This window comes from Patagioenas fasciata, chromosome 15 (genome assembly GCF_037038585.1).
Source record: "Patagioenas fasciata isolate bPatFas1 chromosome 15, bPatFas1.hap1, whole genome shotgun sequence".
Lineage (NCBI taxonomy): Eukaryota > Metazoa > Chordata > Aves > Columbiformes > Columbidae > Patagioenas > Patagioenas fasciata.
The window spans coordinates 16123598-16144186 of record NC_092534.1 but is presented as its reverse complement, the minus strand read 5'-3'; the positions used below and the strand labels follow the sequence as shown (position 1 = coordinate 16144186).

Here is a 20589-nt window from a genome sequence, read left to right as displayed (position 1 = left end):
GTTTAGAGGTTAGATAATCTAGAGAGGAGCTATTTCACATATAGGTGAGAACAGAGCAAGCAGACAAATCATTTCTTGTTTAAACAAAGGAATCTGCAGAGCAAAAGGCAGCGCTGCGACTGGATAAAGGCTGGCGGGACTTTTACGTTAAACAGAATAAAAAGAGCGTAGAATGGTCATGGTTGGAACTGCAAACCAACCTGCCCTGCAGCTTAGTGCTGCCTTGAGAGCGAAAACGTCTGAATAAACCTGACTGCAGCTATGGACCCTGTAATACAACCAAGCAGCACTTCATTTTCCCTTATTCATTCAATTTTATGCATCTTTTCTAAAACAATCTTTGCCGCTAAGCACTCTCAACTTTTTAAAGAAGTCTTGAAGTACTCATGCAAGTTTTTATTTCAATAAAGCCAACTTGTGTGACAGGTAAAGAAAGCAGCATTCAGCCAAACGTCCCAACTCTACGAGTATTTGTACACCAACGCCCTTCCTGCTCTGCTGCTTCTCCACTGAACGTATGAGGATTAAGGTCCTTCTGCAGTTTGGAGGGGAGGTATCCATGGCGCATACGCAATTCTGGCTGTGGAATATGCATCAGATAGGAACGCAGGCATCTGCTGCCATTCGGGAGTTGCAGTGGTTTTACAATATTCACAATGAGTTGTTGAATACAAACCAAGACGCACAGACCTTGCCTTAAAACCAAAATCAAACTGCAGTCAGAACAACTCCACGCGAACTGAGTAACATCTTCAGTGCTTCTATGGTATTTATCCCATAAACACCTGCTTAATTTTTTTAATTAAGGGATTTATTTGCTATGGGATAAAGCCTTAGAATCTCTAAATATAGAACAAATAATTTCAAAATAGTAGGGCAGCTCTCAGATTTGGTTTATAATAACAGCTTAAAACATACTTAGAAGGTAATAACTTCAGTCCGTTAGTCTGAGGGGTTTCCACGTACACAACAGAACAGCCACGGTGCGAAATTCCCTATGGAATAAATGATCAATCTACAGTTCAAAATCTTACAATAAACGGCCCATTTTAAAGGTGTTGAGAACATCCATGCTCACAGCCATTATTTGTGAGCAACACCAAAGTTTCTAAATCCCCACCGTTTCAGATGCACGGTCTATAAAAACAAAACCTCAAAGCTACGCGTTCCCATCCCAGGTTAAAAATAAACCCCACGCTCCTGCTGATTGCACTTGCAGGGAACGGAACGGTGTCCCCAGGGAACCCCGGCACAGATGACAATCCCATAACAAGCCCGCCTGCTCATTTCATTTATACAGCCCTAAAATCCCATTCTTCGAAGGCAACCGCGAGGGTGCCGCGGCCCCCGGTGGCGAGGAGTTGGACGCCCCGGTTCGAAGCAATAAATCCGAACGGCAGAGGCTGAGCCGAGCTGGCTCCGCAGCCTCTCCTAGAAACCGGCTGTAAACAGGGGAAGGGAGGGGCCTGCCAGGCCCGGCAGAAACTTGGGAGTAACTCCGGAGGACAAACAAGTGCAGGGCAGGCAGGGCGGGCGGCCGGGCGCTCGGAGCCGCCAGCACCATGTTTGCGAGGGGAAGCGGGCGCTGCACCCGGCCGCCTCCCGCCCGCCCGCTGCGCCTCACCCGCGCGGCGCTGAAACGGGGGGGGAGGTGAGGGGCTGCTCGGCGAGCGGGGCCGGACGCGCTGCCTTGGAACGTCCCAATTTGATTTTGAATAAGTGTGAGAACGGCCGGGAGCTGGGGGAGAGGGGAGGCTGAGTCAGCGCACGGTAAACAAGAGCGCTGCGGGTTCACTTATGCAACCTGGGGCTGCGAGCTGCGGCTGCGGGAGAAGGAGCCGGTGGAGATGGATGCAGGAAAAGTGCTGCTCCCGAAGCGACCTGAGGACGGACCCGGACTGTGAAGAACAAACTGCCTTGAACATGAGAAAGGACACGGCTGGGTAGGAAATGCTGAGCTGGGCCCCCAGCACAGCAAACAGGTTCTGTGCCTTCCCGGTAAGTGACAATTAGTGGCGATTTCTGCCTTGGCAGCAAAAGTACTTCGTCTGGTAGCTTAGAAATCACCACCAGGATTTATTTTGTGGGTTTTTTTCTCATTTTGGAGGTATGTGTTGATTGCTGTTTAACACAATGAATCGCCTAGCATTTCTGCCACTAAAAGAGAATCGTCTTACTTAGCTTAGGGGACATAAAGATAAAAGGAGTAATTACTTAAAACTTACGAAACCAGACATCCCCCTGCTCTCTAAAATACAAAATGTGGTAGCAAAGACTGTTGATCTTGTGAGACAATACACAGGCAGGGATTCTGTGGCTGATGTAACTCAGTCTGGAGTAATCAAAGCTACCTGCTTAAAGATAACCCTGTCTAATGGAATTACGTGGTTGTATCCTGTGCTCGGTCACCCCCGCGCTCCCTGCCGTGCGTTTACCTGCAGCGTCCCATTCCAGCCTACTGCTTGGGTTGAGTGGGTCACAGCAGCTCAGTGCGATGGCCTTTCAGTTGCCTTCACCTGTGCAAAACAGCTTGTGCTTCACCAAAAACAAACTCAAACTTAAAAACTTCACAGCTGCTTCCGGAAGATGAATTGTTTTCAGTGCTCAAAAATAGCCTGAGGATGGAAAGACAACCTAAAGATACCATACTTTCTACTCGGATGCAATACAAAGAAGAAGTTCTTTGCCACAAAGGTGATGAAAGCTTTGCAAACAACAGAAGGGCATCTTGTGCTGCTGCCCCAGCAGTCACGAATCTGAGCACATCAGCGTGAGACAGCAGAATAAAAATGTTTGCCCAGCTAAAATGACTGTATTTTTAGCCCGATATCTGGCACGGGCGACGGTATTCAGAAAAAATGCACACAAATAACTGCAATGGGAAGTAAAAAATGGAAGTTGACGTGATTCTGGAACAAATCCTGCCCTGCGGCTGAAGTGCCAAAGGATTATGAGCACGGGGGAGATGCAACCACGTATCTTTGTTTGTTTACAAAGCCCACGCTGTATCATTTAGACATATGGAGTATAGCATAGTGTCTCGTAATACTCATTTTAATTGCACAATGTTTATTGTGGATTGGATTAAATCTTGCTCTCTGGAAGGAATGCAGGTACGTGTGCGTACGCTTTCCTATACGTGCCAAAGGGAAGCACGTAAAGCGGCGCTGGGTATCCGACCGTATCGGGTACACGCGACGTGGGAGGTCACCTGCTGTGTGATTCTGCACCGCCCCACCAGTGGGCTGGAGGGAACAACAACCCGGGCTTTAAGGCTGTGGATGTTTTCACTTTACATGTTATTTCTTATTTCTGCATTTTGGAAAGAGACACTTCACGGTCGCTTTGAAGTTCACTGATTGCAGTTAAAATGTTCTCTCTTCACTGACGATAAAGCAAAGATAGCTGGACAATGACTACTGCTACCAGCATACTGAAAGAATTCAAGCTATTTTGAGAGGAAACGATAGCTAATTCTTGCCTTTTGCAAAGTCAGGCTGCCCTGATATTAGGTTCCCTGGACTACAGAGGTCCATTGTTTTTCCAGAGCTAAATGGGTATAGGTTGGGAGTCTGAATACAAACTGGCCTGTTACAAAACAAAACACACACACTCCCCAAAAAACCCAACAAAGCTTCACCTGCTTTCCCAGTTTCCTCCATTCTGCTGGTGATCAGCACCCATCCTCCATACCTTGGATGTGCCTCCTAAGAAACAGGCTTTTCAAAATCAATCTTATTTAAGAGAACGCTAATTTCCATCTTATTGCTAAAATTTGTGCTTCAGCTTACATCCTCCCATTCTTCAGCTACCCTTATGTGTCATTAGCTAAATAAAAGGTACTTTTAACTTCATGTGCGTTGCATTGGTACTTATTTTTAAGATGCACAGTTTATGATTTACATGTGTTGAGTGTCCTATATCAGCTCATTAGCCACTAATTCCATTTAAATTAAAACTTCAGAGCATTTTATTTTGAATCACACATGATTTTCTGCTAGACTAACAAACCCAAAAGGTGTTTCAGCCACTGACCTTAAATTAATCAGTTACACTAAGCGTATAATGTCTTTAAAATGTTTTCTTCATACTCCATTGCATTTCCCTTCCAATATACTATTTCAACAACACCTCCACTGTTTCTCTCTCTGCAGCAAAGCTGGTAACCAGCTGAGAAGACACAGAAGCTAAAATCAACTATGTGGAGCTGTGAAACCTTCAACAACAGTACCGAGAGCACTGAGGACCAGCATCTCTGCCATGACTTCCACCTTGTGCTTTCCATCTTCTCCCTACTCTACCTCATCATATGTTTCCCGATCGGCCTGTGTTACAACGGCCTGCTGGTCCTAGTTAATCTCTACAACAAAGCTACTATGACTATGCCGGATGTTTATTTCGTCAACATAGCCATTGCTGGTCTCATCATCAACGCTCTGGCACCCATGTACCTTCTGGGTCTTGCCAATACAAAATGGGCCATCTGGAATTCTAACAACGAAGTTTATATCACCTTACTTATTTTATTCAACGTCTCGTCTTTAGTTACCATGTACTCGACTACCTTACTCAGCCTGGACTACTACATTGAACGCGCTCTGCCTAGAACTTACATGTCAAGCGTGTACAACACCAAACACGTTTGTGGCTTCATATGGGGCGGTGCCATGCTGACGAGCTTCTCATCTCTCCTCTTCTACGTCTGCAATCACGTGTCCACGAAAATCATTGAGTGTTCCAAGATGCAGAACAAAGAAGCGGCAGATGCCATTATGGTGTTCATCGGGTACGTGGTACCCGCTATCGCTGTACTGTACGCACTTATATTAATCTTGCGGATACGCAAAGAGGCGACGCCTCTGGATCAAGACACTGGACGATTAGATCCGTCGGTGCACAGGCTTTTGATTGCCACAGTCTGTACACAGTTCACCTTATGGACACCCTATTACGTTATTCTCTTGGTAAGCACGTTTACTAACACACACGGCAGACTCGCAGATGAAAATTCCAGTCGGGTATTACATTTTACTAAGATTTTGTCAAAATTCTTGGCCTTCTCCAGCAGCTTTGTGATGCCTCTGCTCTACAGATACATCAACAAAAACTTTCCCAACAAGTTGCGACGTCTGCTTAAAAAGCTGCACTGCGGGAGCCGCGGGTGCTCGCAGGAGCGCGCGGCGGTGCAGCAGGTCCTGACGTAGGGCTGGACCCCGGCGCTGGTACCGCCGCTCGGCGCCGGGCTCGGGGTCGGTAACGCGAGAGGCACAACCAGGGAGTCCAATGAAAACCGGTTAATTGTTTGCTGCAATCTCGTGAGACTCTGGCCTACGTGGTACCTGTGGCTCCTGATGCGTGCAGTGCACTCAGCTGCTTACAAGGCATAAGCTTCATGGCGCTGCTGCCTGCGGAGCTCACCAGGCGGTCGATTGAAGCCTTGGCTGAAGACACAGCACCTTGGATCTTGTACAGAAAAGGTATTTATTACCTTACGTTCTGTACAAAAGAAGGAACGTGGCTGTCCTTGATGAAGTACATAGGATTTTTCAATGAAGACTATCTAGATGATCTTTACTAAAGATCATATTACCCAATTATTCATGTCCAAATAGTTAATTATAAATTATTTAATTTCTTTCTCCATCACTGAATCCCCTCTAAAAGAAGCCTAATTTACCGTTTTCAGAAATTATTCCTCACACAAACTAACCTAACTTTTAACATTTATTATAAATTGATTTTTTTTCCCTAGGTATAACAATTAACAACAATGTGGTTTATTTTTCCAGTGCTTTCTTTGCATCCTAAAACATTTCAAGAATTCAGAAATATTTATTAACTAAGGGAACTGAGAGATGTTTGTTCTGCGTATTAAAATGAAGGACACAGTGGTTTACACGGTTAAAATTTAACGAGTAAAGAATGTCTGGCTAAGTGTTATGGTCCACATATGTTCATGTAATGAGTAATTACCTTAAAATAAATATGTTTATTATTAACATTTTGTATTTTCGAGGGATATGTTTGCAACAAATAAATGGAAGTCTCTTTAATCTAGGGCATCAGTGGAGGTTTGGAAACCATACCAAACCCTTAACGACATACACCATATTTTAAAATGGGAGTAATGTATCGAAATCCCAGTCAGCATCATTCGCTGACCTCTCAGAAAGGGAGTGATTCTGGAATACACCATAAAGGTGGAGTTTCTGTATCTCACAGCGGGGACGAAGGAATCCAATCCAGATTGCCAGATTTTACTGAGTATACGAAATACGTAAGGACCACAAACGTGCTGCGGGAAGCAAATCGACAGCTCCCACAACAGCAAACTACAAACGGTTGGCCCCAGAGCTACCTGGTCCTGTGCTGATGTCGCGTTATTAGCGACAGAGGGGGCAGAAGTTAAAGGGGTTCTCCCACTGATTTTGCGGTAGCGAGACGTCTGTCTGTCTGTCGCTCGCCCTGCAACGCGGCGGAGTCGTCGTGTTGCTCCATCTGTCACAGCTCAAATTCCACATCACTTCATTAAAAAAATGTGGCTTTTCAAGCCCCCGGTATAGAAAAAACATGGGGCAAAACCAGGCTTGAACTTTTCTAATCACTTATAGCACAATCTCATGTAGAATTGGCTGGAATTTGTCAGCGCACAGACTTGCTCAAGTTCTAAGTGGGAAGCAGGTGAGGAACAGTCTGTTCACATCTTTTCCCTTCTCCAGCATCGTTCATTCATTCCCATGGCCACCTTTGTTTCCTCATACACGAGCATCTCTAAGTGATCAACATCCTGCTGGAAAGCCGCTCAATCTTTTTAAACCTTAAACCCTATGCAGTAAATAATCTATTTCTGTGGTGTGTTCTCCACACAAAAACTTTCCAGCACAACTACATCAATTTACTTCATCATTTTAGCTTGTTGATTAAAGCCATGTTAAGCAATGAAGCCTTGATCCTTGCATCTGATTCACCCACTCTAGTGCCTCTATACTGATGTGCTTTGATAAACCATTGGGTTGGCTGGTTGGGGTTTTTCCCCTTATCTTGAGGGGTTTTTCTATCCATTTCAACACATCTTGAGCCTTCACGCTGGCTGCCACGCAGAAAGAAAAGAAACCTTGCAACTCCCAAGCAACCAATGATAGAATAGTTTGGGTTGGAAGGCTTCTTTCTTCCCAGCTGAGGAAAATTAGGTTTCTTAATGCACCACAGTAAGTCTCCCATATAAAAAAATCGGTTAAATAAATCGTTCCAGTATGCAAGGAAACTTGGAACAGGCTGATGTGGTGAGAACAGAGGCCTCCGGAGCGGGTCCTGCGGGACGCTGCGGCCGCACAGGCAGCATCGAGTGCAATCGGAGCTCCATGCAGCTCCATTACCTCAATTTGCCCCCTCCTGTCTGTCTCCAACAGGACCCTCACATTTGCTGTTCCTTTCTCTCCATGTTAAATTCCCAGTTTCAGATCACAGCCCTTTTACAATTTATCTTTTTCGCTTCTCTACGCTATTTCATTTTCGTTCTGCTCCCGTTTCCATCCGTGCTTGGTACCGTTCATATTTACTCCATCAGGCTGACTCCTTTGAGATGACCCAAATCTTACTCAATGACTTGACATTACAAATAGATTTCCATAGTAAAATGGAAACTGCTATTTAAGAGATGGCAAAAGAACAAGTTTTTATGTCATTTACCCTTATCTCAACTTATTTTTTCTCTACTCTTTATTGCGGTGGAGCTAAGCATGTGTGCGTGTATCCTTGATAACGTACAAACTGATTGCCATCACATTTAGTACATTGTCATGTTAGTAACTTAACGAACTTCTGAACTTAATTGCAGCACCTTCGCATGGTATCTCTTCAAAAGCAATATCCCAAAAAGAGCTTTGCAACGTTTCTATGAAAACCAGCACAGTAAAATACTCCTGGAACTAAATGGTATCGTGAATATGGAAGAACTTTCACGGACAGATGTTTAATGTAAGGAGTTCTCAAGAATGCGGCCTCTCCATGTCACACACCTGAAGGTTTCTGATGAAGTGTAAATAGGGGCTTATCTAGTTCACGTTTAAATAAATACGAATAATGTATATATGCAAGATAAAAATCAGCCTGCTGATGTAAAAAGAATTCATTAAATTATTTCTGAAAATGTACTGTTTAAATGTAAACCTCCGAACAGCAAGGTGCACTGGATGTTTCTAGATGTATATACTGTATACTAGAAAGTAAGCACTAGTTAAGTGCCATTATTAACAGTGCTATTTTCTCACAAAATTAACTGTAATGCTTGAGTTGATCTGTGGTTTATAGTCCTCTTGCTGAACCGCCAATTAAGTCAAATTAATGAACTCACAAAAATGTCCCTTTCTGCTGCTTAAATGACCAACAGAGCGAGCTGGAGACAGGGCCTTGTTGGCTGCCCTAGCAAGGGTCCCGGTTTGAAAAGCTTCCATTTGAGGGTCAAACTGAGGTGGTCTCAGCCGTCATTTCAGTCACTGAAAATGATCAACCCCTAGAAAATTTCTGGTTCTATTAAAATGAAGAGTTGTGGCCTTCAATATCGTGTCAAAATGCTATAGAAATGGACTTTCCGCAAAGCTTCGCAAAGGAACTATTGACTCATCAGAAATTCTCAATAAAAAGCGATGAAGTGCATCTGGGCACTAAGATGTGTGATTTGTTTTCCCTTCTTGATACAAACTTAGTGTAGATGAGGTTAAACCCATGTTGCTTCACTGAATCAAATACAACAAATCGCACGACTTGGATGGCAAATCGGACACGTTAAGTTATCAGATTTTCCAGGCCGTAATTTTGACATCATTAAAATCTCATCGTTCAGCAGCGTGAAGTTGGCTGGAAATGAAACAAAAAGGCACAAGCCTCCCCCAGTTCTTCTCAGAGTAAAAAGTCCTGCAACGGACAGGCCCGAGTGCCATGGCAGCACAGGGTCCCAATGTGACCAACGCACATCAGCGTGTCCCTGTCACTTCCTCCATTTGTGCTGCCACAAAGGACATCTCGGAAACGCTCTGGGTGCCCAGAACAACGTGATGTAACAACTCACACCTTCAGCATCCCAAAGAAAATTCAGCTCTAAGAATATAACGTACCTCATAACGCGTTTATCGCAGTAACCGCTGCATATGAGCAACAGATCACTCACCATGGATCACTTAGTTTACCTCACCCATATGAAAATATCTTCATGGCTATGCTTTTAAAATTATTAATTTGTTCCCTTTGAATTGTCTGTGAAGGATAGGGAGACAGCAAACAAAAGCAAACCCTGTTGTAAATGGTATTGGTGGAATTCCTTACAGAAAATAACAACTACTTACTCCAGAGACTGAGTATCAAGACTCGGTGAGAAATAAATGCAAACGGCAACTGTGCAAATGGAAGTTGTGATATTACACCATTTAGTCAAAGCCTGTATGTGACAAGATGCCCTTATTGCTTCCATACAATGGGAGTATTTCTGTTGCTCTAATTGGAGAGCCAGTGTCTCTAAAGAGAGCAGCGGATTGCTGATGCTTCATTCTTCAGAGCGTGAAGATATAACCGTTATACATATAAATGTGTGTTTCTCATCTGGGTTAGTACACCTCCTTTTATACAACATGGGCTTGGAGGATCTCAAATGAGAACAGACCTAGTTAATAAGCAGCACATTAACGAGCCTACAGGTTTGCAATGGGTGAAAGTCTACATACATACAAGACTTGAGCGGGTACCACCAAGTCAAGAGGTTTATAGCACCAGTACAAACCAGGCCAACGCAGCACCACAATCTGCCCTTTTCTATCAATAGAAAGTGATTTCACTGAAAACAACCACGTTTCAGAGCAGTTGCAGAAAACATGCATTTCACTACCGTATAACAAGAAAACAGGCCCCAAGGTTGCCAAGAAAAATGACACCTCTACCAGGAAATGCAAAGCGAAGAACTTGATTCAGTTAAATTGTTTTTGTGCTATGGATAAGCACACAGCTAAAACCGCACTTCTCGGTGCTTCTTAAAATGAAGGCAGCGCAGGCCGGGCCCAGCAAAGCCCGGCAGGCCCGGCCTAGCGCTGCCCTGAGCGCAGGCTTTGCCAGCTCCTGACTTCACTGAGGTTTCTGCAGCTGGAAGGCGCTCAGTGCGCCGATGAATCTCAAACATACGCCCTGATTAATTACTGCAGCATCTTCGTAAGCGAAACCTTGTGTATTTCTTAACCATCTCAATACACGACACCAGCTGCGCCGACTGCCATGGCAACGGATTGAAGTGTGAAACATTTCCTCTGTTGTATTTCCTTTAGCTCTCCATGACCTATCAAAACCCTTTGCTGAATACATTCTCTTCCCATCAGGAGAGGATTTATTATCTACTTGGTCACTCCACTTTCTTCCCATTAAGTGCTTTCCTTACCTTGGAAGTCCATGGAATTTCCTTATGTTCCTGCCTTCTAAAGCACTGGCATATTTACATCCACAAGAACAGTCAAAATAATTCAGTCTACAGCAGGTAGAATTCTGATATTTTTACAAATCATGACACTAGAAGATTTTTACAATACCCGATCCTTATCAGATTATTTATGAATATACAGATATATTAACAAAAGTAATACTTCCTACCCAAAAAGTTCTTTAAAACAAAATACATACCCAGAAAGATAATCCATTTTCTCTAGTGTAGTAGTACTGGATGATGAAATACATGAAAAGAGAAATAAACAGCAGCAGAAGTACTCAAGTCAGAGACCCACAAAGAGGACTAATAACAAAAAGAAAGATAAATAGATTTAGATAGAGACATCTTGCAGGAACTGCATCTGCAATATATTGCCCAACAGTAGGAATAATTCCGCTGTAAAAATGAATTGAAAAAGCCTAATTTCAGCAACAACATTTCCAAATTTAATCTAAAATTTATCTTGAAACTGGTAGAATTTCCACAGCTGTTTCTTAACTCATGGCTAAAACATCATTTTGAAATTAATGCTGGTATTAGGCTATCAAAGCTGTTTTAGAAACTCCATCTGGTGGCCACTAGTGGAATACTCTTGCAGTTCCCAAAAGCACTAAGATCGGTAAAACTAAGGATTTAAGTTACAAGAAACTGGGACTGTTAAACTCAGATTTGTACTCACCAGCCCTGTCTTGCAATCGCTGCAAGTATTTGTAAGAAGAAACAAAATTCACTGCACCTTCTACAACAAACGGCTGCTGGGAGCATGAATCACACAGAACCACAGGGTGTCAGGGGTTGGAGGGCCCTGGAAAGCTCATCCAGTGCAATCCCCCATGGAGCAGGAACACCCAGCTGAGGTTCCACAGGAAGGTGTCCAGGCGGGTTTGAATGTCTGCAGAGAAGGAGACTCCACAACCTCCCTGGGCAGCCTGGGCCAGGCTCTGACACCCTCACCAGGAACAAGTTTCTTCTCAAATTTAAGTGGAACCTCCTGTGTTCCAGTTTGCACCCATTACCCCTTGTCCTGTCACTGGTTGTCACCGAGAAGAGCCTGGCTCCATCCTCCTGACACTGCCCCTTTCCATATTGATCCCCAGGAATGAGTCCCCCCTCAGTCTCCTCTCCTCCAGCTCCAGAGCCCCAGCTCCCTCAGCCTTTCCTCACACGGGAGATGCTCCACTCCCTCCAGCATCTTCATGGATAATACATGTGCTGGTATGAGCAAACATGATGTTACCCATGCACTCCAGGCAGCAAGGCTGCATGCACAAGAAAAACCATGAGCCAAGCCTTTCCTGCTCATTTACATCTGAGGTTTGAAGGACACCATTAAACACAGGCACTAAGGTGACTGATGCTGAGCCAGACCCCAAACATACTAGAGACTCAAAATCCCGTCTTTTAACACCTCACGGTCATTACAGAGCATCTGGCTCGTTAAGCAAGAGGCCTTGCTTGGTGTTCAGTCAACAGGCTTTTCCTTTTCCAGACCTCCAGCGCTTCAAACCAGAAAGAAATGCGACTGCAAAGGCCGGGCAAGGCGCGCAGGATGAGTCCAGGAACCGGCATGAAAACCACTGGATGGCCTCACAGCCTCAGAAACTGCTGGGACAAACACTACTTTTCTGTTCTAAAATATCTCGCTGCAGAGGATAATTTGAACTTGAGCGTCACATGATGAAACCATAGGTTTGCTAAACATGCAACGTGTATGGTTTGAATGACCTAACCCGAGTTCCTGTTTCCTTTACAGAACTGTGTGTTTTTGCAGTGAGCGAGCGTCTGGATTTTCCATCGTGATGTACAGCAGCTAAAGAAGTTACTGTAATATATACACCCTGCTTTCTCCATAAATAAAAAGGGCTATATCCTCCAAACAATAACTGTATTTCATCTGACTATTCTCAGCCAGTTGTGTCTGTGGAGCATTTCCTTGAAAAGGTAAGCGCTTTATATTACTTTGAATACACAATGTTTTATTCATCACAAGAGGTTCGAATTGTGAAGCTAACGTTATAATTTAACGGGTTTAGTTTTGCCTTCTCTGGCAACATTTGAGCGGCGCAAAGTAAAAATACTGTCTCTGGGAAACATCCTCAGAAAGCTGAAATGTGTAATAAAACTAAGCATGAAATAAATGCGAAGGCTGCTTTCCGGTAAGTGCTTGACTGCCATTGAAGCAGCAGCAGTTGGGTGCTGAAACGCTGCTCCGTGGTCCGGACAGACTGCGACCATTGCCTGAGCCGTCCCTCGGGGGATGGACACGCTTGGAAACCCCAACCACACCGCAGGAATTGCATAGGACAGGAAAAACGTCAGCGGTGCTGCTTGGAGATGATATTCGGTTACTGCTGATTCACTTATATTCAGGAAAAGTCAAAATAAAAGCTTTTGGGTTCTCAGAAACCGGTTTTTTTTAGGAAGTTAAGGGTGGGATTTCTTAAATCTTTGCAAGCTCAAATACTCGCCCGAGTAGAGGAATTTTGACATCAGGAGAAAAGCAAAGGTGGCGTTTTGAATGTCAGCCTCTCACGCTGCAGCCTCCCCCATCTTGTAACTCGGCAGAGTTGGTACAAACAGAAAGTGCAAATTCACGTATACGTTAACCCTCCGCCCCCCAAATCTGCGCAGTGTTTTCATGGCTCTATGCAGGACGTGCCCGCCACGGGCTGAGTTTCACAAGGAACATGATGCTGTTGCTTTATGGCTGGATGAAAGATTTTCCTTCTAAAGTCTGGTGCCAGAAGGCAGAAAGGCTGCCCTGCCAAAGCCTGGTTAGAGGGAGAATTGCGCTGCCACCCAGAGATCCCTCCGTTTAGGAGCTGCTCTTCCCAAGGAAACAAAGGTTTCCTTGAAACCACGCTCTCTGTTTGCAAGAATTAACCATGAAAGTGAGGACAGGGGACTAAACCCACTGAAATCTTAGAGAGCAGGTCCTCTCGGTACCGCGAGTGTTCTTTTCACAACTTGCTGGTTTAAAAGTGCCTTCTGAACGCTGCGCTCTATCGCTTGGCTCCGTGTATTGGAAGTGAGGGATAACGTATACGCCGGGCTTCAGAAAGTTTAAAAACATAATAATAAAGCAAATACATTGGATTTTGATTTTTAACTGCTGACACAACAGGCAGAGCGGATATAACAGAGAAACAGGGCCAGAAAGAGAAGAGGGGAAAAAAGTGAGGCCACGAGTTACAGGAGGATTCACAACATGGGAATAACGGTCAATTAAAACAAAGCAAGGGGGAACTGAGGTGAAAAGGGACATGACAATATAGGGAAAGATAATGCAAGCAGCATATTGCACATTTGCCTCACTAATTAACCTGAAGAGTAACAGGAGTAGGCCTGTCTTGTGCTATAGGTTCAATAGTGTGGGGTTTGACACTGGATGTTATTCTTAGTTACCAGGGAGGAAACAGAAATAAGAGTCAGTTTACATCATGTTGTGTGGTGAGGAGAAGAGAAAATTGGGGCTTGAGGTGTTTGCACTCTAAACTTATAAACTCTCTTATAAACTCTAAACACATCGCACTAAAAGAGTAAAGGACTTGAGCTTCCCTACCATGCAGGTCAGAAACGTTAGATGTATTTTAAAATATATGTCCCCGCAGTAAATCCAAGCAGCAGCCAAGAGCTGAGGGAATAGCAGAAATCGTATAATTAATTCCTTATTTTTTAAGGATGGCAACTGAAAGCATTTTGGCAAAAAATGTGGTCAACGGCACTGAGATTCTGAGATAAATATGTGAGAAATAAACCACCTCTGCTGCTCCCATGCAATATACTTTTGTTTCAAATTAAAGCAGCGTTACCAAAGGTCTATAGAGATTTGCAAACACGTTCATCTCACTACAGCAAAAGCTGAGAGCTCCTCACGCCGTTATTATTCTAAGCATACATCTAATTTAATGCAAGGAATGAATTTGACACTTTGGAAATGTTTTAAAACGGTAAAGGTTTGCGGTTTCTAAGAGTTGCTTTACGTGATAGATGAGCGCCTTACAGTCATACGGCTCTCTAAAGCTATCCGTTCTGATGTAAATAAACATATAGAGGTCACACCATCTGTGACTCTATCCCATCAGTCAGCTGCGGGGGAGTCTGATGTTTCTGGCCGGTCCAATTTATCATCTCAGTTAGGAAACCCTAATGCAGCGACTTCATGAGTTGATGAGCAATACGTCTCGTAAAGTGCTGCGTACATCCGCAAGTTTCACCCAAACAGTCATGAAAAGAGAAAATATTGAAAACACAAAAAATTAGATTGTAGGATAAGGCCGTAAGTCAGAAATATCCAGTTTGGCCATGTTAGAGGGAAGGACATACATGGATTAGCTGGTATGAAGTATTAAGCATATGAGCCTTTCCTGCCACAATCTGAACTAAAAACTGCCACTCGCTCTCTTCCAAACACATCGTGAGACACCAGAGCCAAAGAAATCCAGCCTGACATTTATTTCTTTAAAACAGAAGTAAAACTTCTAGGAATAATTTAACGGGGGGGAATTAATGTCTCCGGCATTAACTTGAATCTTATTTGCCAAATATTTCAGCACAAGGTACAAGCTGCTAGCAGGAGTTTGTTTCTTCTGCGATGAACACTTTATTGAACTCAAACAAGCGTTATGCTCACACCGGCTTCACCACAGCAAAGCTGCAAGGGGCCTGTTGCTTCGTTAAGTTTGCTTGTGTGGGTCATCCGAAAGTGATTTTTCGGACGTTTCCTTTAAAACAGCACACCTAGAACTTTTTCCTTAAGTCAGAACTATAATTCTTACTTTGATTATAAATATACACGTACAGTTGCACTGTTATTCCGCCCCCTCAAGTAAGTATGTTAATTCTAGGTTGAATGGACTATTTTTGTTCAGTTTAAATCCCTCCCCAGATGAGGTAATTTCAGACACACACTTACGTTAGAATAACAACATCTAGTAGGGAGTAAGAATAATATTAACATCCCTGTTATCATTTAACAGTAAGGTTAAATAACAGTCTATGGCTATAATTGAGAGTTGCAACCCACGTGAAGCTATTCCACGCATTCATTGCGACACCCGTGACAAACGAGGTCTGAACACGTCGATCCCCTCCCCGCGATGCTGTGCTTGGCCACCATTGGAACAGCACAACATGACAACTGGTGGCTCCAGAAAGACAAACCAAGGCGATGCACTTTCTTACACGATAATGGAATACACTGCATTAAGTCTGGTGTTCCTCACTTTGTCTTAAATGCTCAAGGAGTAGCTAAAGAAAATCAAAATGACCTTGTTATGGTCAACGATGAACCCAGTGTCAGTACCAAGGCCAGGTCCTGGGCAAATTTAACCAGGATTTGGCATCTTGTTTTTCCTGTTCTTTGATGTAAGGCCATAGGATTGCTTGGGAAACCCAAAACTATGGCCTTTATGGGAGCGTAATTGCAAAGGAAACAAAAGTGGGATGTTGCTAAGCTGTCTGCAATTCTCTGCAAGGACAGCAAGTGTGCTTAGTTGGCCGGTGCTGTAAAAGTTGTTGCAAAGATAACGGAGACCTTTACAACGCCACAGCTGAACTCGAATGTCCAGCCCTGCAAGAGGCTTGATGGGACCAGAAGGTGACACAGGACACTCTGCTAGAAGACCTCAAAATGGAAATATTTCTAATTTCTGGAAAGAACTGTGTGGGGTGATGAGAACAAGCTTTCTGCAGATGCTTGAGTGCTTCCACACTCTCCTCTCTCACAAAGTAACTGTCCTTCCGCAGATTAAGCTTAAAAATCTATCTTCTAATAGAAGATCCAACCCTGACTTACACCATTTCCTTCATTCCTGAGATTTCTCCTGAGTATTTAAGTAGAGGTGAATTGTAGAAGGTCATGGTCCTTAGACAGTAGATAGTGCGGCCACGGAGCCAAGAGAAGCGGAGAGCGTTGCTGCTACTGTTCAGAATTGTTCTGATTTCCCCCCAGTGCTTCAGTACTAAGCATGGAACAGAATCTAGAAATGAGACTCAGCTTTACTTCTAAAGAGATACTTTGAAATTAAAATATAGACGGGGAAACCACGAGTATGAAGAAAAACAGGTGGTCAACCAGTTGACCGCAGCTGTGTTGGTCGTGTTAGTTTGCATGTGTTGGTGTTTTGTGGAGTTTTGTTTTCTTTTTCTTTTTAATTATTCTCCACTCTTCAGTTCAAATGAGCCCTTAGTGCTTTATATTAAGTCTGCTGAACACGAACAAAAGCTCTACTTGCATTTAAGATGCATTTCCTGCATGGTGTTCAGAGCTTAAACCACAACCAGGGGCTGAGCAGCCAGTTTTCCTTTCTCCCTGCAAATGGGCCTGTAACACCAACCCAACACCTCCGTGCTGCATGGGTCCTTCCTCCACTGGGGTCTCTCCCAAAAGAACCTTTTCCACAAAGGAAGAAGCTCTGTCTTTAAAAGGGGACAAAGAACACAGCTGAATCAAAACAGAACCGCACAGTTCTACAGAAATGAAATTATAATTCTACAAGCTTATATAAACACTTAATCAAAGGCACTTCGATAAGTCAACTTTTCTAATTAAAGCCAGTATTAGAATTCCAATTTTGAGGAGAGATTAGAAATATCAGAATTATGAAGTGGTGTCAGAGGTACCCACCATAAATGAACTGTCAGGCAGCATTAAGACACTGACTTATCTATAATGAACACGGCTTGAAAACATTAATGCATCTTTGCAAACTTTTTTACCAATTTAAAGTTACTTTCACTTGAAGAGTTAACATCACTAGAATCCCTTTATGGAAAATGCAGTATGTACAGCCAAGTATATATCACTCTTGTTACTTGTATAGAAACTCATGTAAGGAGAGCACCACGGTCCCGGCTGTGCCAGCTGCAGTCTGTGTGCGTTGCTCCTATAGATCAGCTTTGCATTCAACGGAATGAAACCAAACCACTAAACTCCAACACAAAACTGAAATCTTTGGCCAAAATGCAGGATTTTTTCCTCCAGAAAACATTCTACAGTGTAAAAAATGCCAAGCCGTGTAACTTTTCCCAGTACTGAGGACCGTGTGTAATCAGACATGCAAAATCCATTAGGAATAGGGAGTTACGTAGCTTACGTTTAAAAATATGCTTTGTAGCTTATAAAAAGTACATTATTTTCTGCATCAATCAGTACAAGGTACACAGAAATTTTCCTTTTGAAATTGAATTAATTATGCTGTTAGGTGGTCTGTAAAATATATATATGTATCTATTACACTCGGTTTTTCATGAGTACATATTACTTTGTCCTACAAAGCTTTTGGGCTTAAAAAATGATCTTCCAGACGTTTATATGGTAGCAGAATTATTATATCAACACACCATAGAGCCATTACAGCTAACAGCCTATCCGTATTGCTAAAACTTTATCAATAGGCTTCTAATGCACTGGTAATCATTTCCCAAATTGGAGCATGCAGAAGAGCATCATGTTCTGCAGTTTTATGCAACAGCTACAAGTGGCAGCATTATTAACGTATAAAGATGTTTTGGGTGAAAGCAGTTTGTTCATAGCGGTTTTTACACGTCCACATTGACTTTAAAGGGGCTCCTTGTGCAGACTGCAGTTACGAAAGGCTTTTTTTCCCCCAACAGAAAGGAAGCAAAAGTAAAACAAAGAAAGGAATGTGACTCTTGCCTCATATTGTGATTATCTTTGCATTTTCCTCAGTCGGCTGGCTTCATATTATACAAAATTCCCACCCTTGCGACAATACAGTGCCCCCATTTAGCGGCTGCAGCCCACACGCCGCAGTCGTCCTGCCTTCTCCTTTTTTGGTGAAACAGTGAGGAAAAGCGGCTCCATCTCCTGGCAGAGCCCATTCCCTCCTCACCCACCCAACGCGCGGCTCTCCCGTTAATTCCCCGGGCAATGCGAGCGCGCTGGGTCCTGGCCGGGTCTGCAGAGCTGCAGTGAAGTCCTGTCCGTGTTCATGAAGATCCAGGGGTTGTGGTGAGGGCAGGAACCACATAAACAATAAAAAGGCAGATTTCTCTGGTTAAAAGTTTGCTTGAAATTCATATAGAAAAATAAAATCCACCAAAACCTGACTATATTTATGCTGAGTGCACATAATGCACAAATTAGAGGCATCACAAACTGTACTCTAAAACCTGTTTCACCTTCCGTTTCTATTCCAGACTCCATCGAACAGGGAATAAACACGGTGTGGGAGGAAGGATGACTCCTCACAACATGACCTGGATCAGCTACCCAAGCAAGAACTTGGCTTTCACCTCCCCAGAGGAAATCGAAGCCTTCATAGCCTCTCAAAACATCATATCGAGACTCATGCACTGTTACATCGCCCTTTTTGTACCGACGGGATTAACAGCCGGCATATGTATTTTGATCATTTTCATAAAGAATTATTTGCAGTACAAAGTCATAGAAAACTTAGACTTACTTCTCCTACACTTCACCATCAGCAATATTGTCATGATCTTTTTATCGTTTACTGTCATTACCAGGCCTGACTATTTAAACACCACCCACCTCGCGTGTAACGTGCTGTCGTTCTTTTTCAACTTGGGTTATTTCAGCTCTCAGTATGTTCTGATTCTCATTCTCCTCGTGCTGTTACTCAAGAGGTTTCCGCCCAGGTCTGCTCTCAGCACAGCAGCCCAAAGGCCCATCTTGTGTGTTGGATCTGTACTTATTTCTGCCTTCTGTTTGTCGCTGACTGAGGCCGTGCTGGTTGGCACGGGAAACTATCACTTGAGAACAGACTGCCAGTTAGATCCGTTATTCGCATGGCCCGAATACGAGATCGTCAAATTCACCTTTGGCTTTGGAATCCCATCGTTTCTCCAGATACTCTGTCTTGCTGTTCTCTTCACTAAAGCGGCACCCGCCGAAGCTCCAGCTTTAAAACAGCACCTCCGTACCTACCCCGCTGCCTACATCGTGAGCACAACGATGTTTGCATGCCGGCTGTTCTATAACGTTATGATTCTCCTCAGGACAACATTCAAATTACGGAAGAGCGTGGGAACTCCAAAGGACGAGCTCGTGATGAACATTGCGGAAATCGCCTTGTTCTGCGAGAGCTGTGCCAGTTTGGTATTTATCCTTTGTTCTCATAAACCGTGCAAGGATGAAATACTGAAGGTCATCCAGAAGTGCCGAAGGGAGAACGCTGCCGACAATCACCTTGAAATACCAGCAACGAGAGCCCAGGAAAACGGGTCTCAGTAACACTGTTCTGAAGAACTGTCCACCCATTTCACCTGTTAGTTCATTGATGGGTTTTGGTTTGGTTTTCCACTTCTTAAAAAAAGGATGTTTGTTCCTTCTTTGGAACCTGGACTATCTTCCAGCTACAAGTACTGGAAGGAAAAAGATATTTAGCCTAATATTTGCAGTTATCGATGAGAAAATATGTAGGGTTGAGGTTGTTTGGGGGTTTTCTGATATATATATATATATGTATATTTAAAGTGCCTATTTTCTGCAAGCTTTATTTCAAAGCCAAGTAGAAAGAAAAGTACTATTGCCACAGGAGCGTGCTTTTGTAATAATAATAATAATATCAATGCCTTGGCAAAGACGGCCACAACAGCACAGCGGAAAGCAGCTCTGACCAGAGGGAAAATCTGCAGCCAAAGAGGTTCCTCAGGTCACTTCTGACCCTACAAACTACTTGTTTCTATAACATCGGTAAAGTCCAGTAGCAGCACCAGTGAAGTATGGCTTAAGAATCCACTATAGTCCTGACATAGGATGTGATACTACAGGTCTACTGTAGTACTTGTTTGTGTTATATATATATATATACACACACAATCAAACTGAGCATTTCTTCCCTTTTTCCATTTTCCTCTTACAATTTTGTTGGAAGCCTTAAGGTTTTTGTCTGAATTACTGTGCACAAAAATCAAATCAAATTAATGGAAATGCTGGTCCATAAAGGAAAGCTCCAGGTCCTTTGTGAGGCACTGAACTGGAAAGATCAACAGGATGGCTAATTAAAACTTTGTGCAAGAATTAAAGCTTTTTGTTAACGTCCTCTCAGCTTCAACTTTGCATTAAGACTTAGAGCAATTATTGATTTAAGCCATTCTTGATAAGTTCATTCAGAAGCACTAAGTCGCATGCCTTGAAG

General features: G+C 43.4%; 3 protein-coding genes across 23 annotated transcripts in view; 2 read left to right on the top strand and 1 right to left on the bottom strand.

The window, feature by feature from the left end:
* GPR146 (G protein-coupled receptor 146) overlaps window positions 1-5999 on the top strand; it is a 37521-nt gene extending 31522 nt beyond the window's left edge. For 4 of the 5 annotated variants that reach the window (XM_065851032.2, XM_071815008.1, XM_071815009.1 and 1 more), the window contains one exon: window positions 4155-5999. In XM_065851032.2, the coding sequence (XP_065707104.2) occupies window positions 4200-5204 (1005 nt within the window). In that variant the 5' untranslated portion in view covers window positions 4155-4199 and the 3' untranslated portion in view covers window positions 5205-5999. Of the gene's footprint in view, window positions 1-553; window positions 1999-4154 lie in introns of those variants that run through there. The other variant, XM_065851034.2, reaches the window with a different exon arrangement.
* Window positions 1-20589, bottom strand: part of CHLSN (cholesin) — a 149373-nt gene that overhangs the window by 104318 nt on the left and 24466 nt on the right. The window lies entirely within an intron of this gene.
* On the top strand, window positions 12208-19985 carry LOC136108807 (uncharacterized). Its single transcript, XM_065850948.2, has 2 exons — window positions 12208-12403; window positions 18626-19985. The coding sequence occupies exon 2, from the start codon at window positions 18666-18668 to the stop codon at window positions 19680-19682; it is 1017 nt and encodes a 338-aa protein (XP_065707020.2). The 5' UTR covers window positions 12208-12403; window positions 18626-18665; the 3' UTR covers window positions 19683-19985.

Bases quoted from the DNA above. Each gene is read 5' to 3' on its own strand.
- LOC136108807 (XM_065850948.2), top strand. From the start codon at position 18,666: ATGACTCCTCACAACATGACCTGGATCAGCTACCCAAGCAAGAACTTG.